The 18,893-nt window shown below is 38.2% G+C and overlaps 1 protein-coding gene across 1 annotated transcript in view; it reads left to right on the top strand.

Annotated features, from left to right (window-relative positions):
* LOC139114459 (uncharacterized) overlaps nucleotides 1-18,493 on the top strand; it is a 54,300-nt gene extending 35,807 nt beyond the window's left edge. Inside the window, exons 3-5 of the mRNA XM_070676211.1 lie at nucleotides 10,342-10,760; nucleotides 13,966-14,218; nucleotides 14,646-18,493. Coding sequence (XP_070532312.1) covers nucleotides 10,342-10,760; nucleotides 13,966-14,218; nucleotides 14,646-14,932 — 959 coding nt within the window. The 3' untranslated portion in view covers nucleotides 14,933-18,493. The remainder of the gene's footprint in view (nucleotides 1-10,341; nucleotides 10,761-13,965; nucleotides 14,219-14,645) is intronic.
* The last annotated feature ends 400 nt before the right edge of the window (nucleotides 18,494-18,893 follow it).

Genomic DNA, 18,893 nt, shown 5'->3' with positions numbered 1-18,893 from the left:
GATATTATCATAATACACTGCAGTGTAAGTGATTGAACAGTGATCAGAATAGCCCATAGCAGGTACTGCACCATTCTTGTAAGTTCCTGATGTCTCTATCAGCGCCTTTCTAATTTTGTTGTGGATAGACCGTTGAAAGCTGCTTTTTTCCGATTCAGCGTTCTCAGTTGACCTTGCTTCAGTAGTGATACAACAACCCGCACTTAACAATTTGCCAAGTTAAAAAGCTGTCACACAAAAGATCTCACAAAACCTTAAATACGACGCAACTGACTGTGGCAATATTATCAGTTAGGCACAAGGGACCACTGACTACCTGTGCTGGGACTATAACCTCATATATACATTGATGAAGAAAACAACATTTCGGATTTATGCTTTATCAACTATATTGCCATCTTTGTTCACACCATGCATACATAGGCATGTACACTCACAAAACATGATTTTCTTTTTGAATATTTTTACTGTAAAAGCAGAGTAATACAGCCAAAAATTGCATCTTCTTTTACAGAAGCACAAAGGCAGTCGACCTACCCAAGCTGGTATCTGCCTTGTGCTCAAAATTTGAATGGGGAAATGAATCAGATATCTAAAAGATACAGCTTATGAAATTGCCAGGGCTGCATTATGATAACTTTAGAGCTTTATAATACTACGTGAGCCCAAAAAATTATTGCTACATAAAAATAAACAGAGTGTTGTGATTGGTCAATTGGTTCTTCTCCACCCCCCCTCCCAAAAACCGAAAAATAAAAACCATTTTGAAAATTGCCCTTTATATTACATGAAGCCGGACCTCAATTCTAATCCAATGTTTGATAAGGACATGTGCAATTGCCTTTGAAAACCGCATTTCCAACTGATTGCGTTGTTTTTCTAGCACAGCCATGAAAAAAAATTTCCTCGAAGGTCTTCAATCTACACAGCCCCATGTGTTGAATTCATAACCACAAAGGTCTAATAGATGGAAATGAAGCTTGGGTTCTAGACTACAGAGTAAATCAATTTACAGCTTCCCCGACCCCACCCCAGGGAGTTGAGATAAAAGGAATAAATCACTGTATATTTGATGAGGGATAATCCTCATCTGACTGGTGACAATAAATGAAATACTTCTGCAGACGGTCTGAAGACTGCAACAGACTCTTGGGAGGAAAAATTGACGTTTTTGCCTGTGGCTATTTCACCATGCAGTGAATCTCCATAGATTGATCACAGGAAGTACATGTAGCAAGAATACACAGGCTTCAAGGCATTTTCCGATTTATTTCATTTGTCAGTTTTCTATGAAGATATGTGTTGATGGTTTCCTGATGAAATAAACTGTCACAACGATGAAATGTACCAGGTGTGAAGTAGGAAGAGTTGTTTATTTCCTACCTGCATGTGCATTGTGTAACATAGTACTGGTCGTGGCATGTTGCACCATGTGATGCTGTAAATTTCACAATTTCCACAGACCTACCTCCATGCTATTGGATGTCTGTATACAGTATGCAGTGAGGGAAATTCATTGAAAAAAAGACAACACAACCATGTGTTGCAATTCAGAAAAGTTGCTTGTGCAGGCCAAATAGCACCTACCATGAAGATTTATCTCAAATACTGTACACCGGTACATGCTATATACATGAACCTCATCCCCATACACCAAGCCGACTAAAATTTAGAAATTATATTCACCTTTCCATCACGCAAATAACCATAAAATTTATTTGCCTCTGGCAGGCAATTATTTGCTCCTTTGCAGTGTGATCAGCCACAGATAGTGTGATTATTTCAATTGCTGCTTTAATGAGCATTTCAGAAATGTGAATCATGGTTTGATATGAGAGTGATTGTACTTCATGGTAGTGTTAGTATTCATAACTTTCTACTAATTTTCTGCTTGGGAGGGATGTACTGTAGGTTGGGGAGGGAGAGAGAGAGAGAGAGAGAGAGAGAGAGAGAGAGAGAGAGAGAGAGACTTTCATATTCATTTACAGTAAAATATCTGGATTATTTTTCTATCCGGCTTTCATACAGCATGTGCTGTATGTCCTTTGCATGTAGTAAACAGTCTTTGATCCAAATCCTGCCTAATGTAACAGATTCCCACCTTTTTCCATGTCATCTATGCCAGTTTATATCTGATCTTGATTTTAAGGCCGTAGTCAGAGGCATGGATTTTCCAGTGACCAGCAATTTTTTCTTGTCCATCATCCTTGGAACATGATGAATGCAGTGTTTGTGTGGTGTTTTTTCCAAAGAATATATTTTTACCTGTAAGCTAAAGTAAACATTTCTAATTTATAAACTGGAAAATATATTGTTAATTTGTAGGCTGCCAGAAAGACTCGCTTTTTCAAAGACTCGAATCTCAAAAAATTTCATTTGGTGACTTCATAAATTTTCAATTTTACCAGGAAAAATCACACTGTCATCTGTCAAAAATTCCATCCTCTGTGACAGCATTACCTGGAGATAATGATGCTTTCACCGTGGAGAGAAATATTTTATTTAAAGAATATTTTGCTTGAAGCGGCAGTGCTGTTTGAATTGAAAAATAATTTGATGGACTGGGAACTTATGAATTCCTGATATTACATTGGTATGCATAAATGTGTGTGTGTGTTCACTGGTAAACAGAATTTCATCAGCCCAAAGGCATATAGAATGTTGTTTGTGACGGTACATTTAGATACATGTATGGCTGTTTTTGCCGCTTTGAATCTTCATGATTGACATTGGTGTATGTGAGTACCATTAATGTGAACATATTTATAAAAGTGCATGTAATATTGTAATGGCCGCCGTATCCCTGTGTTGACTCTATGGAGAAAAATAAAATTTTTGATTTTTTGGAAAACTAAGATACTGATATTGAAAATGGTTCTTACTCCATGAGCTTTAACCCTTTTCCTGCCAAGTCCATATTTCACCATCAGGTCAAGATGGTTAAAATTAATGAAACACAACATAATCCATATGGTGTATTTTAACATAATACTGTACATTTGAAGGCTGTTGAAAACATAAATACTGTAAACTTGAATTTTTTGGACAAAAGATGCTATAAGATACCAAGCCAAGCGGGTGAAAATACGTCATGTTTTGGCTCAATACCGCTTTTTACTGACTTGGCTGATGGGGAAGTAATAGTCTTAATACTGTCTGGCAGGAAAAGGGTTAAAATGAACACCCACAAGAGGTAGACCAGAAAAATTTTGTAAAAATTGAGAGTCCGACTATCTGTTCTCGCGGCGCATTCTTCCTCAAATACTATTCTGAGGTCTGATCACGTGATTGCTACATGTAGGGATTCTTATACATTTAATACTAACAGTATGCAATGGCAAAATTGTGAGTGATTCAAGTATATTAATACTGCCGTGGTGGAATTACCAGTACATGTTATTTGAGTGTATTAATAATTTGCTGTGTTGAAATTTGCAATAATTTGAGTATATTAATGCTTCATTTGTATGCTGCAGTGAAATTACAAGTGATTTGAATACCGTATATTGATACTATACTGAGATAAATTTGAGACAAGTTTGGTCAGCTTCGAATCCCAGGTTTCATTTCTGATTGTATTTCTTCCTTCCTTCCATGTGTCACATATGTCTGTTTTCATGAACATATTTGTAAGGTTCAGAAATGGTGATACCGTAAATATCTGACTTCATTTACGTTGAGCTGGAAAGATAGGTCTGAGCAATCACATGTATTTTAATTATAATTCATGTACTCTCAATAAACAGGGGAATGGCTGCAGTATCATTCACAGGTTTAATTCTGTCAGTGTAACACACTCAAAGTTTGTCACTCTATCTATGAAAATCCTTAATATTGTCCATGATTGAACAGACAAATACCTGTAGTTTTGCTAATATTTTCTTTTGTATTGTAATAATAATAATAATAATTTCAACTCGATAGCTTTGATAGGTCTGTGCGTGTTTTCACAAGGTTCGAGCACAAAGAAGACTTATACAAAGAAGACAAAATATGGGGATGACAACAACATTACAAAACAAACAGGTTATCGAGTAAAAGTTTCTATAAAGCTTTGTCGATAAAATTTAAAACAAGCCTGCTTAAAAACTCTAACAGTTGTACAACAGCTTTTCATTGCTGTAGGCAACACCTTGTATAGGCTGGGAACAATTACTCTGAAAGACTGTTTTAATAACTGGGTTCAAGCAAATGGTACTTGTTGTAGAGCGACTGACCTTGTTCCATAAAACAAATTGTTTTCTGTTTTATTTCCTCCCAAATCTGGTCATCAACAACAACAATGGCCATCATACACAATGCAAGCTGGGCTGAAGACTGGGAATTTCAACAGTTTTTGATTAGGACAAGGAACACTTGTGTAATGTACAAAACAGAATGAAAATAATGCAAATCATATTGAAAACAACAGCAAATGAAGTATTAATACCGGAGATTGATTTCATTCAAAACCTATTTCCTGAATTGTTGCCATATTTCGTGCACGGTATTGTGTATAACAATGGCTATACAGACGCAATGGAGATGCATTCTTAATTTATGTTTTCCGGTTCTGACATTTAGCAAAAATGATCCAGTGATGAGATTTTATGTTTTCTTTCTAAAGTTCCTTTTTTTATCGTGACTCTGCTGGATTTAACCCAAATGTGTATTTTACACAGATTGCAAAATATCCTCCCTTCAGGTGCAGCCAACGAACAATGCACTTTTAAAAAGGTCCTTACTATAATAAGATATATTGTGCATGACAAATAATGTGAATTGACTACTTTTAAGTCAAGAGGGTAATTAACTAGCTGTTCATAATTTGCCCTCCCACAGAACATTTTCCGACTTACCCTCCCACACTCAAACTTCATTTTTACCCACTCCCCACTTATTTTTGCCTGTTTCCCCTCCCCACTGTGAATGTTTGAAACTCCCTCGCCCTGTGGCGAATAAAATGTTGCCAATTTCCCCTGCCCTGGAAACAATTCCCCTCAAAAAGTTTTTCGCCAAGCCCTGTCCCCATGACAATCAACGGATATCCGCCCTGCCCTACAAAAAAAACTAAAATTTGCTCCCCTACCACCTAAAAACCTGTCCCCTGCCCTAGCAAAATTAAAATTTCCCCTGGCCTCAAAAATTGCTCCTGGAATAGCTTTTTCGATGAATAGCTCCGTTGGCTGCACCTGTCCCTTCCTCTGTACAATTTTATGCGTACAATAAAAAGCTTGAAGGCAGCTTAATTCTCTTTCTCCCAAGTGGTATTTATTTCTGTGGTTTGCCCATGGAGCCTGGTAGAAAGAGGATTAAATCATACATACAAGCCTATTTGGTTCGATTGCTCTTTCTGATATGAAATTTTAAACCAGTTGGAGCTGTTCTTTTGGTCAAACTAAGATTTTGATTTTTAAGCACCTCAAAAGTGACAAAAAAGCACGAAGTGTACAGTAGCTTTCAGAGCGTTGCCGTTCTTGACCAGCAACATACATGTATCTAATGTTTCTTTGGGCCATATCTCCCCCACAAATCCATTTGAAATATTGGCGTTTTTTTTTAATACCAGGAAAGAGACTTCAGATCGGCGTTGGCTCTTTTTAATAACCAAAAGTGGTAAAATTGTTTTTTTGAAAATCCCAGGCATCTTTATTATGGACAGATTAGGGACAAGATTCAGCTTGCCCAGAAGGTTGTGAAGGAATAATTTATTGTGGTTTTGTGCATTCGCTGCCTGTACCATCAAAGTTTTATCTCGATGATTCAATAAAACCGGACACCGCCTGTCACAGCTACATGCACAAATGCATCAGCAGCTGTTCCTCATAAAAAGACAACGTAAACTTTCAAAGAAATGAAAAAAAAACAGACGGTGGTTAAATTTTCGTTTTATTAACCACTTTTCACCCAATTTTCCTGTTCAGAGCTGAAGGCCTCATTGTGCTTTAGGAAGCAGGATTCGGTCAAATCATGTGTTGTGAAAGGGTAACTGAAAATAGTGCCTCTGAACTCTAAACTGCCTGGGCCAGGTATGCTCAGACCATACACTGTAACTTTACCATAGATGTTATTACTGCTACAACGTAATTTTATTGCTGGTGATAAAAATTACACCAAACACCACATTCAAGACCTGATGTCCTCATATTCAACTCTGTTTTTCTATTAAATCAAGACTTAATGAGTAGCTTTACCTGTAAATGTATCAGTTGCAGGTGATAAAAATTAGCCGTGTTTACCTCATATCCCAATTGCATAATATTGTTGAAATAGCAATTTTTTTACACTGGTGTATAAAAAAATAATAATAAACTGGAGTTTCCAGTGGTGAATGGTTGCAGTGTCACCTAGTATACATTTCTAACATCTTTTTTTTAATCACTCTGTTGCTGTTTTTTATTCCTGCATGATATCCAGTTTGTCGTCTTTCCATTATATCATACTGGTAATATTGATGGTAAAATTACAGAAATCTGTCCTTTCAATATATACATGAAAACAACAGTGCAGTGCTTTTGTCGTCAGTTATAGCCCAACTGGATCACCTGTGAGGCACTCAGTTAGAGAAAAACCAATGTTTAATGTTTCAATTCAATAAAACTTATATGATGTAATTGCAAAAACAAATAAAACCAGCTTAGCAACTTGCATACCACTCGGTTTGACCAGCCCACTCTATATGTGCAGTCACTATTACTCATGCATATACGCATGTATGCCACGAACGGGACAAAATCTCATGGTCTACCCATGGCTTTACCGGAGAGGGGATTTATTTTTCAGAAATTGATTAATTAATTAATCTGTTTATTCATCAGTCAATTAATTTGTTTATTTGTTTGATACTTTTGTTTATTTCTCTCTATATTGTTCTATTTACCTATCCCAGTATATAGCCACCAGAATGTTCATATTTCCATTCTCAACATTCTGTGGTTCAAATTGTAATTTTTCCCACCAAAATTTTAGTACAACATTTTACCAAATTTTATGAATTTTTCTGTAATTCTTTTGATAATTTTGGACCAATGGGACATCACATTTCATTGGCTACATTTTTTCACCAAAATTTTGGCAAAAATTTGAGAAATATAAAGGAGACAAAAATTGACTGTGGCGCCCAAAGGGTTTAACTAAAAAAAGGCAAAAACAATTTGTCACAAAAGTACTGCCTATTTATGTAGCATTGTTGAATGAAAACACATAGCAGTTTGTACATAACGTTTCCGCCACCAGCTTTGCTATTAAAAATGTATTCCCAGTATGACGCAAGATGTTCCATGCACCTCTGCTAACTATGGAATTGGTCATCAATGTTTCACGCTGGAATGTAGCTTTGGGGACAGTTTTTTTCGGTACTCGTATTTCTCTCAATCCTCGTCAACTTTTGTGTGCTCTCATTTTGGAAGCCTGCGGAGTATATAATTTCTCCATCTTTTCTCCATAGTTGACATAGGCTATGGCTTTCCCATTTTGAAGTTCATATTATCATAACATCCTTGCATTCAATCTATTTTTACCTCGGCTCTCGGTTGTTGTACAGACATCAGAGCTTTTGAATATGACAAGGATTTAGCCTACATGTACTAAATAAAGGCATAATTCACTCTCTACTGACTGGTTATGTATGTGAATTGAAAGTCAAACAATTTCCAGCTGAAGATCTCTGTGTCTGTATGTGTCTTTTCTGTCGTATGTGTGCGTGTTTGTGTTGCATATACACCCTGTTCACGTACTACAAGTAAACAAATTTCATCACCAGTTCTGTCATTGTATATCTGTGTAGATCTGTCCCATATATATCATGATATTTGTTGTCGTGAAAATTAAATATAAGTGATAGTGCTTCAAGTTTTGGTGCCAGATCATCTGCAGGGTTCTCCACACCGAGATTTTTAGGGATGGGCCACCCCACTGTTTTCGGATCAATCTATTCATATATTAATTAATAAGAATACAAAAAAATACATTTTTACAACAAAGGAATGTTCATATTATATTGTTATGTAAGTTTGCTGTCCCTCTATTTTTCCAAGCTGTGGCAAACGCTGATCCAGCTTATTAAATATCATCATCTGCATCCCCACTGCTAATGTATAGTATTTCTGAACAGTGATTTTCAGTGGAAAAGTGCCTTGTGTGATTGTTTGTGCCAGAGGCATTTAAGTAAGCCAACGTCTATCAAAGATTTAGGTGCCCTGGATTTTAGAACATCAGTGACAGTTTGAGCAGATCTGCAGAAGCCAGCTTATGCATACATTTTTAACCCTTTGAGCACTGTAATTTTTCCCCAAAAAAATGTCAGGGCAACAATTTACCAATTTTTAAGAATTTTCTGCAATTTTTTCCATGATTTTGGACCAAATAGGCAAAAATGTTCACAGGCTACGCATTTTGACCAAAATTTTGAGAAAAATCAGAAAAAAATTGTCTAGAGTTGAAAGAATTGTTGGCATTATATTGTTTAAAGGCAACAAAAATCGACTTTGGCATTCAAAGGGTGAATTCAAATAAGTCACAGCAGTTACATATATTGAGATTATTATTTTTTGTTTTGTTTTTTGAGAAACATTCGTTTTGTATGCAAAATCTAGTTGTTCAGCGCATAAATCAAAGCATGTTTTGTCGTGTAGTGGTTTCAGCATGTCCTTTCCTGAGCAGAGGAATGCAATTTTTATGCTATGCTCACTATTCCAAAACACAGCATTGAAAAATGTTAAGTTCAGATCAAAAATAAAATGCATGTACCGTCAGACAATTAAGCAATGAACCACCCCAGCGACAGGTACATCTCGAGACTTTGACCAGTTCACGACATATATGCACAACTGAATTAGTCAAAACAAAATTACATTATGACAGTTTATGGATATTCTGAAATATTGAAAACGGATTTTTTCTGACTAAGAATTTGCGTGTGTTCCAACTGTACTATAGTGAATATAGCACTGTTATTTTCATGTCCTGACCTCTTAGGTTCTTGTATTTTTGCTGTCAATTTACTAATATGACTTAACAGTGTATATCTTTGTGATGTGATGTAAGTGTCTGATATAATACAATAACGCTGATCGCAAATGACGTCACTGTTCTCTTCATTAATATGCATAAATAAACATTTCTCCGCATTTTCCGCATAAACGACAAAAATAAAACCTGCGAGTGTTAGAATGTCTATTTAGCGTCACACTTATTCGTATGAATTGATGACTGAGACTACAAGCTGCAACAACAGCCACGCATACAACGACCAAATTTGTCCGAATTTCAGCACATTTGTCCGAAAGTCGCGCGCGTGCAGCTATATTTAGTAACAAATCCGAAATCGCGATCAACGCTATTGTAGTGGGTGCTGTGGTTGTGTAGTTACCTGATGAACTGTTGTAGCTCATTTGCATTTCTTGTGGTGCTGGAAAAGATTAGCAAGCCTTCATATTTTCATTAATTTTCAAGTGGTCTCAAGTATTGGATTTCATTTTCATGAAGTCATGCACTCAGAGTTTAAACGATAATGAATCTGTGTCAGCAAACATATGGTGACATCAGCCTTGTATTCTTTTGAAGATAAAATGACTGTTTAACGTTTTGTGTGCTTTTATGCGTATTTCTGTTCAAATGCACAGAGAAATATTCAGCAGTCACTTTGAGTTGCCTCCTATTGGTCAATTAACTGTGAAAAGCAGCTTCAAACTAAATTAGATTTACTGATTAAACAGTCTGTAAGATTTAGTTTTTAAGCGGTGCTGTGGTGCTGCTTGTAAATATGAGCCAAATAAAAGAACAATTCCATAAATATTCAAACTGAAACATTGTGTAAACTGTCGTTTCAAAACTAAAATTCATCAAGTAAGTTATCATGTTTGACATTTTGTTATAAGAGTGTTCAAGAGCTTTTTAGTATGTTTGATGTAATTCCTCTTTTGAATTCATCACAACAGGCGTTGTTGTGTCACCTGTCCGTTGCTGTTATACTGTCAAAAAATTTATATTAATGGAATCTTATTTCTCTCCATCAGCCTGCAGTTTCACAGCTCACAGCAGTTCGCGCAGCTGGCCAAATATCTAATTGCCTACCCGTGCGTTCGATTTTAGTTGATCACAGAACAAGTTGACTGGCCAGCTGTTGGCCAGCTATTTTCCAATAAAAGATTTCTTGTCCATGCTTTCGGGAACGCTTTCTGTGAACCACCCAATTTCAAGGCTGTTGATGAATGAAAGTTAGTCACCTATTTGAAAAAATGTCTGAATATTATGACTTTACATGCAGTCATGTTCTGTTAGAGATGTTGAATGTTGGCATTTAGGGAAGAAATTGTACGTCATTTGAAAATAACTTATATGTAAATTCTGTCATACTTTCAGCAATTCGTGCAGACAGGCAACGCGGCGGACGGAGTCTTTATGAGGGGTCGTCTGAGTACAAGCGCAAACTTATTCTAGAGCTCGAAAACAAAACGACGAAACCCAAGAAGAGGAGGAACTCCAGCGTATCAGCAGAGACTGTCAAATCGATTGATCAGACGACCAAGGCAGATGTCAGTACTAAGGCAGGGAATTCGGAGACGACAAAGAACGGCCAGAGTGGGCCTCAGGTGTCAGTACTTATGCAGAATCTTGTGACGAAAGAGCAGCTGATTAAGAAAAGTGCTACATGTCTTCAATGCAAAGACCTGCAGGTTGATCAGCTCAAGGACTTCAAGATGTTTCTGCACGTCGCGGACCACATCCTTTTCAGCTTGGTCGGCTGGACCAGAAAACTGCCGTTCTTTCAGGAAGTTGAGGTATGGTAATCTCCCGCTGCGAAGAGTCGTGCAGCGTAGTTTATTTGGAAAGTACAAAATAACTTGACTTTGTGGAGATACCACACAGATAACACGTATCATATCATGTACTGGTGTTCTCTCTAAGGGTGTGAGTGAGTTTGCAACTTAGGCTTAGGTGCCCAATGGGCACGGCGGCCGCCTTGGCCATGTTTCGTCTTCTCTATATATGCTGATTTATCCAGTTACGTAAATCTAGTCATTTAGTCACAAGGTACCCTGAAACGCGCATGCGTACTGCATGTTTGTAGCACCTGCGCCACCAATGACTGTGAAAACTCAAAACGTGGAAGTAAAATCGCCACTGAGATCACACCTTTCACCCCATGTTTTGATGTTTATTGTTACCAAAACTGACACCAATCTGAAAGACTGAAACTAAAGTTGCGCAAAACATGAAATTTCACTCCAAGAGCAGTCGGAGACATTGTGCAACTACATATAGCGCGTAAAGCTTTAGCAGGAACACTTTTATGTATACACATGCAAGTGCACCCAGGAAAACCAAAGTAGGAATTAGACAAAACCATTGCTCTGACATTGATGAAGCAACCCAGGTTTCTAATTGTGGAAGAGAAAAAACATAATGTGTGTGCCATCCACGATCAGGGCTCAAAGTTTATATTTTCAGTTAGGGGCATTTTGCCCCTAAGTCAAAATTTTTAGGAGCAAACCAAAAAATTTAGGAGCATTTTTGAAATGATGATAACATATTAATAACATCTTACTTTTTATTTCCCAGTTCAACTATTGTTTACATTTCAAATTCACACACAGAATTCAACAACGTGTAATGTCTCACAAGGGTCATGACCTTATCATTAAACATTTGACGTCGCCCAGCCAGACAATGGCGAGCACGTCCGACTGTCTTGTTTATTCTTTCCTGATCAATTTTCAGACAAATCACTGTTTTCATCATTATTAGTTTCAATAACATCTATAGCAGTCGGCCAATGTCTGAAGGTTGGGCGTCTTGCACGCGTAGATAAGTTCAGCCATCGATGAACGGCGGAGGTGGGATCATATTGATCAACGGCAGGGCCTTCAAGTCCTATCCGGATGAGATCTTCCGTCGTTGATACGTTTAGGCAACTCCGTACGTCGCGTTTGATCCTTCCCTGTGCTGAAAATCCTCGCTCACATTGTGCGGCTGAAATCGGCATTACTAGCATTAACTCGATCAAATGTAGAAAATCACGGAAGTCAGCGGAGTATGGCTCTTTGGTCAGCAGTAACTGCCACAATCCAGTGTAAGATCGGCCCATAAACTGGCTATAAATAAGAATTTTAATTTCAGTCCACTGTGGTACGATAGCTTCAATATTGCAATTGTTTTTTGACAGTACTGGTTCATACCACTCGCCCGACATCGTGGACTTACGTATACGTACTGTACTGACTGCTTGAACACTGATGGGAATTCAATTTACTGTACGTGAGAATTTTGTTTTTGGAGGTGGACTTGCTCAGTGTGCGTAAACTTGTGATCACTATTGGCCAAATTAAATTGATTTGACAGCAAATGACATGAGCTTGCCTTCTGATTGGTTCTTAATTATTTTTTGATTAAATTCATTGCATGTTTTGACAGCTAACTAGACACGATAGCAGACAAAATGGAGACACTGTTTCCAATCCATATCAAAACAAAGTCGGCGATGGACGCGCGCTCGCCTTTGTGTGGCTGGGCGCCGTCAAATGTTTATTGCCTATACGGTCATGACCCTTGATGAGTGTCTGCGTACTGCTGCGTTGTAAATGCAGGTAGCCCCACGTAAGATTTCAGTCGCTAAATGCGACTAACCGAAACAAGTTAGTCGCAACTCCTAAAAATTTGGTCGCATATGCGACTGAATGGTCGCAACTTTGAGCCCTGCACGTTCTGCTAAATACAGGCTCGGCTATTACATACGATATACTGGTTTAGTGCCAACACAGATAATTTCTGTGAAGTTCCAGGTTGTCCTCACAGAGTTCAGAAATGTATTTTGTCGGAGCACACTGTGTTGTACAGTATAGCTCATTAGTCCTGAAGCCTATCTTCATCATACAAGTCGGTGTTGGCGAATTCGTACAATCAATCCATTGGTTCAAGCAAAACAAGTTGGTGGTTCCATACTCTTCAGTCCGCTGGTTTTGCTCATTCCAAGGAATTCCATGCAATAGCTATCACATTACCGGAGAGTGAAAAAAAGACCCGGTTGTACATAGTAGCTGTTCAATGTCCCAGACTTCCATAGCAAAAAATAACCAACTACGGAATATTTATTTTTGTCTCATGACTGGCATCACCTTTGCCTCAGCTCTTCCCCTCAGACACTTTATGTAAATGTTATCAGATGAGCTGGCACGTCCCACTTATGTATATTATAACATGCCTCACATATTGAAGGTCACATGCTCCATAGGATTCAATGCTAACTTGTCCATGACATTGCTCACGGCATAGTCATCATTTGACTCAAAGTGAACTTGAACTGTTTTCAACTTGACAACTTTGGGATTTAAAAACATTCAAATTTACGTGTTTTACATATTAAATCTGGTTTTTAGAAATTTCTGCATGAAAATGGATAAACCGTCTAATAGTGATTTAAATACATCAATGCGCCATTCAACAATCGCTCTATTTTTCAACGGACTTCCGTCTAACATGGAAATAGAGCATTGGATTGTCATTTGCAAATAAGTCCCAAAAGTTTGACTGAAAACTCTGTAAGAGAGGCATGTAATAAAAACATTATAGCCCAAACAAGGGACTATGTACCCTCATTGAGGCAGGTGAACATTTGCACTTCTTATGTCTGGCAAATGGTCACATACCCTCGGGCACATAGTCTCTTGTTCTGGATATAATATATAATACTGGCAGGTATGGTTATGGTGCCTAGCAGTGTAGCCTGATTGGTACCATGTTCAGTCTTTGCTTGAGTGATGTAGCAGTGTTTTGGTGAAATATGAACTTGGCAGGAAAAGGGTTAATAGTGCAATGGAAAAATTAAATGTATGGTTCAAGGCAGTGGATCATTAGATTTTCACAATACCAGATGCAATAGAACAGAGTTTGGCTAGAATGAGAGAAATATGTCCAAACACAGATTTAATGGTCAAAGTTTTGATATTTTTTTCGTAAAATAAGCGTTGCCATTTTTTCGCCCCACAGACCAATGATCAGATCAAGTTGCTGCAGGCAGCATGGTGTCAGATTGTGGTCCTGTCCGTGGCTTTCCGGTCCATCCCTCTGCAAGGCTGCCTCTTGCTCATGAACGGAACCAAGGTGACGGAAGAGACTGCACGCGAGTTTGGCGGAGCAGAGGTGATCAAACGCTTGCTCGATCTGACAGATCACTTGCGACGTCTGAAGATTGATCGCTACGAGATTGAGGCCTTCAAGCTGATGCTCCTGCTGCAATCAGGTGGGTGAAGACGATGTATGTCCCCTCCTCATGCTCCTCATTAACCCCCTCCTCTTAATATCATCTTCACTTCCAATACTTTCTGTCTATCCAACATAGCCAACATGTATTGGATTTTGCCATTCCCAAATTTTAATAGTGGATCATCAGCTTAGCTATTCACTTGCAAACAGAATGTCAAATTGTTTTTCTGTCGAATCAAGCTTGAACAGTAAATCTAACAAATCTTAATTTTGCATGTCACATTTGTGAGGACTTCAGGCTTTTTACAAAACAGTATTTGAGTCTGAACCCTTTGTCTATCAGATCAACATTAAAGCCCAAATAACGTGTGTGTGGTGTTACTTTACTCAGAAATTTGCATTTGGTCTGTGCTCTCTTTGAAACAAAAGTCAATGGGCACTTTTTTTTTTTCGCCATTCATCAGATTGTGCCGGTCTGTCTAATCCATCAAAAGTCAGGGACTTGCAGGAAAAAATTGAGGATGAACTCCTCACCTACATGGAAGGGCAGCATCCGGACCATCCCAACAAGTTCGCCGAGCTGATCGTCAGGATCTCAGAAATCGAGCGGATATGCCTCATTGTCAAGGAACTGCTCATGCTGAAGCAGCTGACCGGCGACGTCCCGGAGATCAACCTCCTCAGCGAACTCATGGAGGGTTCTTCTAAAGTTGACTCAGTCGTACCCCAGAAGATCGAACTGCACAAATGAATGACTGATACAAACAGTGTAGAAATAGCAACCCTGTGTACCCCTATGACCTTGATCTTGTGAAGAATTAAATGTTGCAAGGGGACAATGGTCCAAGTGTATTAATGGTCACAATGTCTTTCACTAAACTAGGAATTAAAAGCAAAGAGAGTCTGACAACTTTCTGAACTGTGTTTTGTCATTTGAGTTAGAGTTATCGATAAATATTTCCACTATTAAAAGAATTTTTGAGAAGAGGGCTGGGTAACTATCTTTTTCTGTAGTAGAGTATTTCCATTTAAGCAACACCGAATGTCTTGGTACAGACCACAGTTTTAGGAGTTCACGTACACTGAAAAATGTAGCTGTGTGTGTGGGGGCAGTGCTAAGAGACTGTCGGTTAGGAGTGGAGGTCTCAGAGCGCGGGAGCATCAGTACATGGCGAAATCTTTCAGTTTAAGAGGTCATAGGCCTGAGAAAACTTTTGCAAAAATAAGTGTAATTTGGTGTTTTGATTGACAGTACTCGCATTCTGAGCTGTATGACTGCACAGAAGAAAACCCGGTAAAATTGTATTACGACCACTGCAGCAACTCACGTTTGACTCCATGGAAGCGCTATGAACTTTAAACACCAGTACAGTACTTATTTTCTGTAATTTTTGTCCAGTTTGTAAAACACAATTTGTCGTTCCACTTCATGTCAAAATGCCCCAAGTTCAACTTACAACAGCATGTGTGTTTACAGTGTCCAATGAAACTGTTGACAGTTGAATTTTAGTCTAAACTAGAACTTGTTTTGCAACAATAACTTGGCACATTTTATCATAGACACTGAAAAATGGTTTCACACAACATGTCTTGTATTTTCAATGTTAACACTTTATACTCTGCATTTCAGCATAATTTTGGGAGGCGAATAGCAAAATGTAATTGATTCCTAGGACAGAAATCATGAAAATACCATAAAAAATTACAGCAATTGACCATTCAACAAGTTCCTTGCTCAAGGCCCCCCGCCCCTTTTTGTTTCTGATCTGAATTTGGAATGAATTCATCTCTATTAAAAGAACAGATCATCACGGTCGGCAATTTCCGTTCTACATCTTCTGACAGCACACTCACATAGCCTAAGCTAACCAGCATTCAGGTAATTATTAGCAAGTATCCAACTACATTTGCCCCTATTTGATGAGAGAAAATCATGTCAGACCATTATAAGGATAGCCAAACATTTTTCAGTTTTGTATGTGTCACAATAATAACCCAAAAAAACCCTAGCTATTCACTTCATTCCAAATTTAAATCAGACAATAATCTCCTGGGGTTTTTGGACATCAACAAATCTCCAGGCAGAACCCCCATATAGGCAGAGGTGTTCACAAAGGAGAAATGTCACCAACTGTTGCCATGGCACAGATACAAGAAATGGCAGATGATGAAAGCCCTTATTAGGTTAGTCACCCCTCGTATATAGCCATGGCAACAAGACATGGCTTGCCTTGGTGATACATTGTGGTTGCTAGCTACGTTTTTTATTAGCTTACTCTGTAATTTGATACCATTATCACCTACACTTGAAATTTCAAGTTCAAATTAGTCACATAGTATTGTTCATCTGTTATCAGACAGTATTAATTTTCTATTTTTCAGAATATTTTATTTTCATCAAAATCTTTTACAATTGCTATCGTTCTGTTGTGTATGATATGTGTAGATTTGGACAAGAATTGATGCCATTGGTCACCTACCCATGACCTACTTAAGATTTGCTCAAATTGTAGCAGAAATTGCTTCTTTTTGGTCTTAGTTCATTTTTGCATTTCAAGTCTTTGCTTTGAGAGCCACGGGGTGGACGGTTCAAGGGGAGCTGGAAATGCTTGTTGCTTCATAAGTTTCACTTCAATCCACGAAACTGTACTCTTTTGCATCAACAGGAGGGTTGACTGTAAATACATAGCGCAGGATTGATAATGACAACGGTGAGATAAGTTTTGCCTCACTCTGCAAACCAATGATGTAATACCTCAAAAATGCAATGCTTTTAACCGGTACAAACAGTGGTACAACTACCTCCGTGCTGAAAACTAAACTTGAACCTTTTTCAAGCTAGTTTGAATGCTAAAGTTGATCTCAGTGATTTGTTGTTCTGTGATTGTGTTGTCTTGAATATTGGCAGCAGAATCAGTTACTTCTCTGATTTATCCAGCCAACTACAATACAGAAAAAAAGCTTCACTCCTTTTGGTTACAATAAGCAACCCAGCCAGTGTAAAAGAGTAGTTCACATTGACATGTATCATGTCTTCATCTTTTTTAACATTAACCACCTCATGGTTGCATGAGCTGGATTTTTCCATAGACAATAGAGGGAGGAAGTCCCTCTCGCCCCGTTCCCCCCTCTACTTTATACTTTCTGTCATCGTAAAGTTGAAAAGGTGATGCACGTTTACACTGAGACTGAACAGAATCCCATGGTGTCCTGTGAGTGAAATAATTGTCTGTGAAAAGTAAAATTGGATTATTCACAATGGACAACCCCAAATGTACTGTAATAATACTCTACCAAGATTTACCAGTGTTCATAACTGTTGACAAAATTTGTTTAAACAAAATTATCATAGTGTCTTTATACTTCGTGTCCAAGCTTTCGTATATTTCGGTAGATTTTGTTGATCCATTGAGTCTAGTCTTGTTAACAGTCAATGCTGTTGCGACATGCACCTGAGAGCCAGAATGGACAATTTTCACTCAAGCAGGAACAAATAAGGATCATTGGCAAGTCAGAACTGTGAACCTGCAGTGTCTGTTAACGTGAATGGAAAGGTGTGAGGTCTGACACATGGCATCATTAGCAGCCTCTCCATGCAAAGTAGCGAAGATTAACAACTGGCAAGGGTGGGAGACAGAACATCTCTATGGCACTCACAGACATTGTGCATTTCAGTATTATGATAGTTGGTTTGATTAAGCAAGTATCTGGGTTTTTTGTAACCAGTGCACTACTGTGCACCATGAGCCTAAAATGCAAAGATGAAACCGTTTGAATTCCCAGAATGTGACGAAAAAAGGAAAGAAATTGCCATACAAGGGGTATCATACCATTGCTTGCACCTAGGGCTGCAAAAAATGAATTTCTCATAGAGTTGCTCTTTGCAAGAGTGGGTCTCACCTGAAATCAACCAGTCTGATACCTTTTTAATAAATTAGATACTATGTACATGTACACTGTTAAACAGAGACACTTTTTTCAAGATCATATGGCGCACAACGTAAAAACATTCTTTTTTCAGAATCACAAATGAAGCAAGCTTGGGCCCAGAGAACGCCCCCGCTTGCTCATTTCCCAGATATAGCCACATTGAGTGGCAACTCATGTTGTATTGTAAATTTCATTTCAAAAGTGGAGCACTGGAGAAAGTAGCTGGCAGTCGGGTAACTGTCTGTATCATAGTCTCGAAATACAAGAGAAAACCATTTTTTCTACAGATGTATAGTATATTTTTAGGGTGTGGTCGTTTGATTGAAGATGAAACCGTGTAATAAATGCCCCAAGTAATTTATTACTTGTAACTATTATTGTAGCTGTATGTGAAATATCTTGATTAGTGTGTACTATTGTGTGATGAAGCTTGTTTCGCGTTGGTTGTTTTGTTAGCGGTTTTTCAAAAATGAAAAAAATTAAAAATTTATCGTGATGCAGCTAAAAGCTAGTGACTAGTTTTGAAATACCAGCCCCAAAATGTTTGGTACACAGGAAGTTTGAACAAGCACCCTGAGGTGCCAATGCAATCATCACTGTGTGTCTGTCACGTTGTGTTCTGTTTTCAGATGAAATTTGTGAGTGGGGTGACCGCGATACAGGGGAGTTTCACCCGGAATTACAATCCAGCAGAAACTAACACACTACTGCGCAGACTCAAACGTAACGCGTCCGATCGCTAGGACAACCTGACCCGGGCTGCCAAATTTCAATTAGATTTG

The sequence above is a fragment of the Ptychodera flava genome, chromosome 16 (genome assembly GCF_041260155.1).
Source record: "Ptychodera flava strain L36383 chromosome 16, AS_Pfla_20210202, whole genome shotgun sequence".
NCBI lineage: Eukaryota > Metazoa > Hemichordata > Enteropneusta > Ptychoderidae > Ptychodera > Ptychodera flava.
The sequence above is the reverse complement of the archived record's forward strand: the minus strand, read 5'-3'. Positions and strand labels throughout refer to the sequence as shown.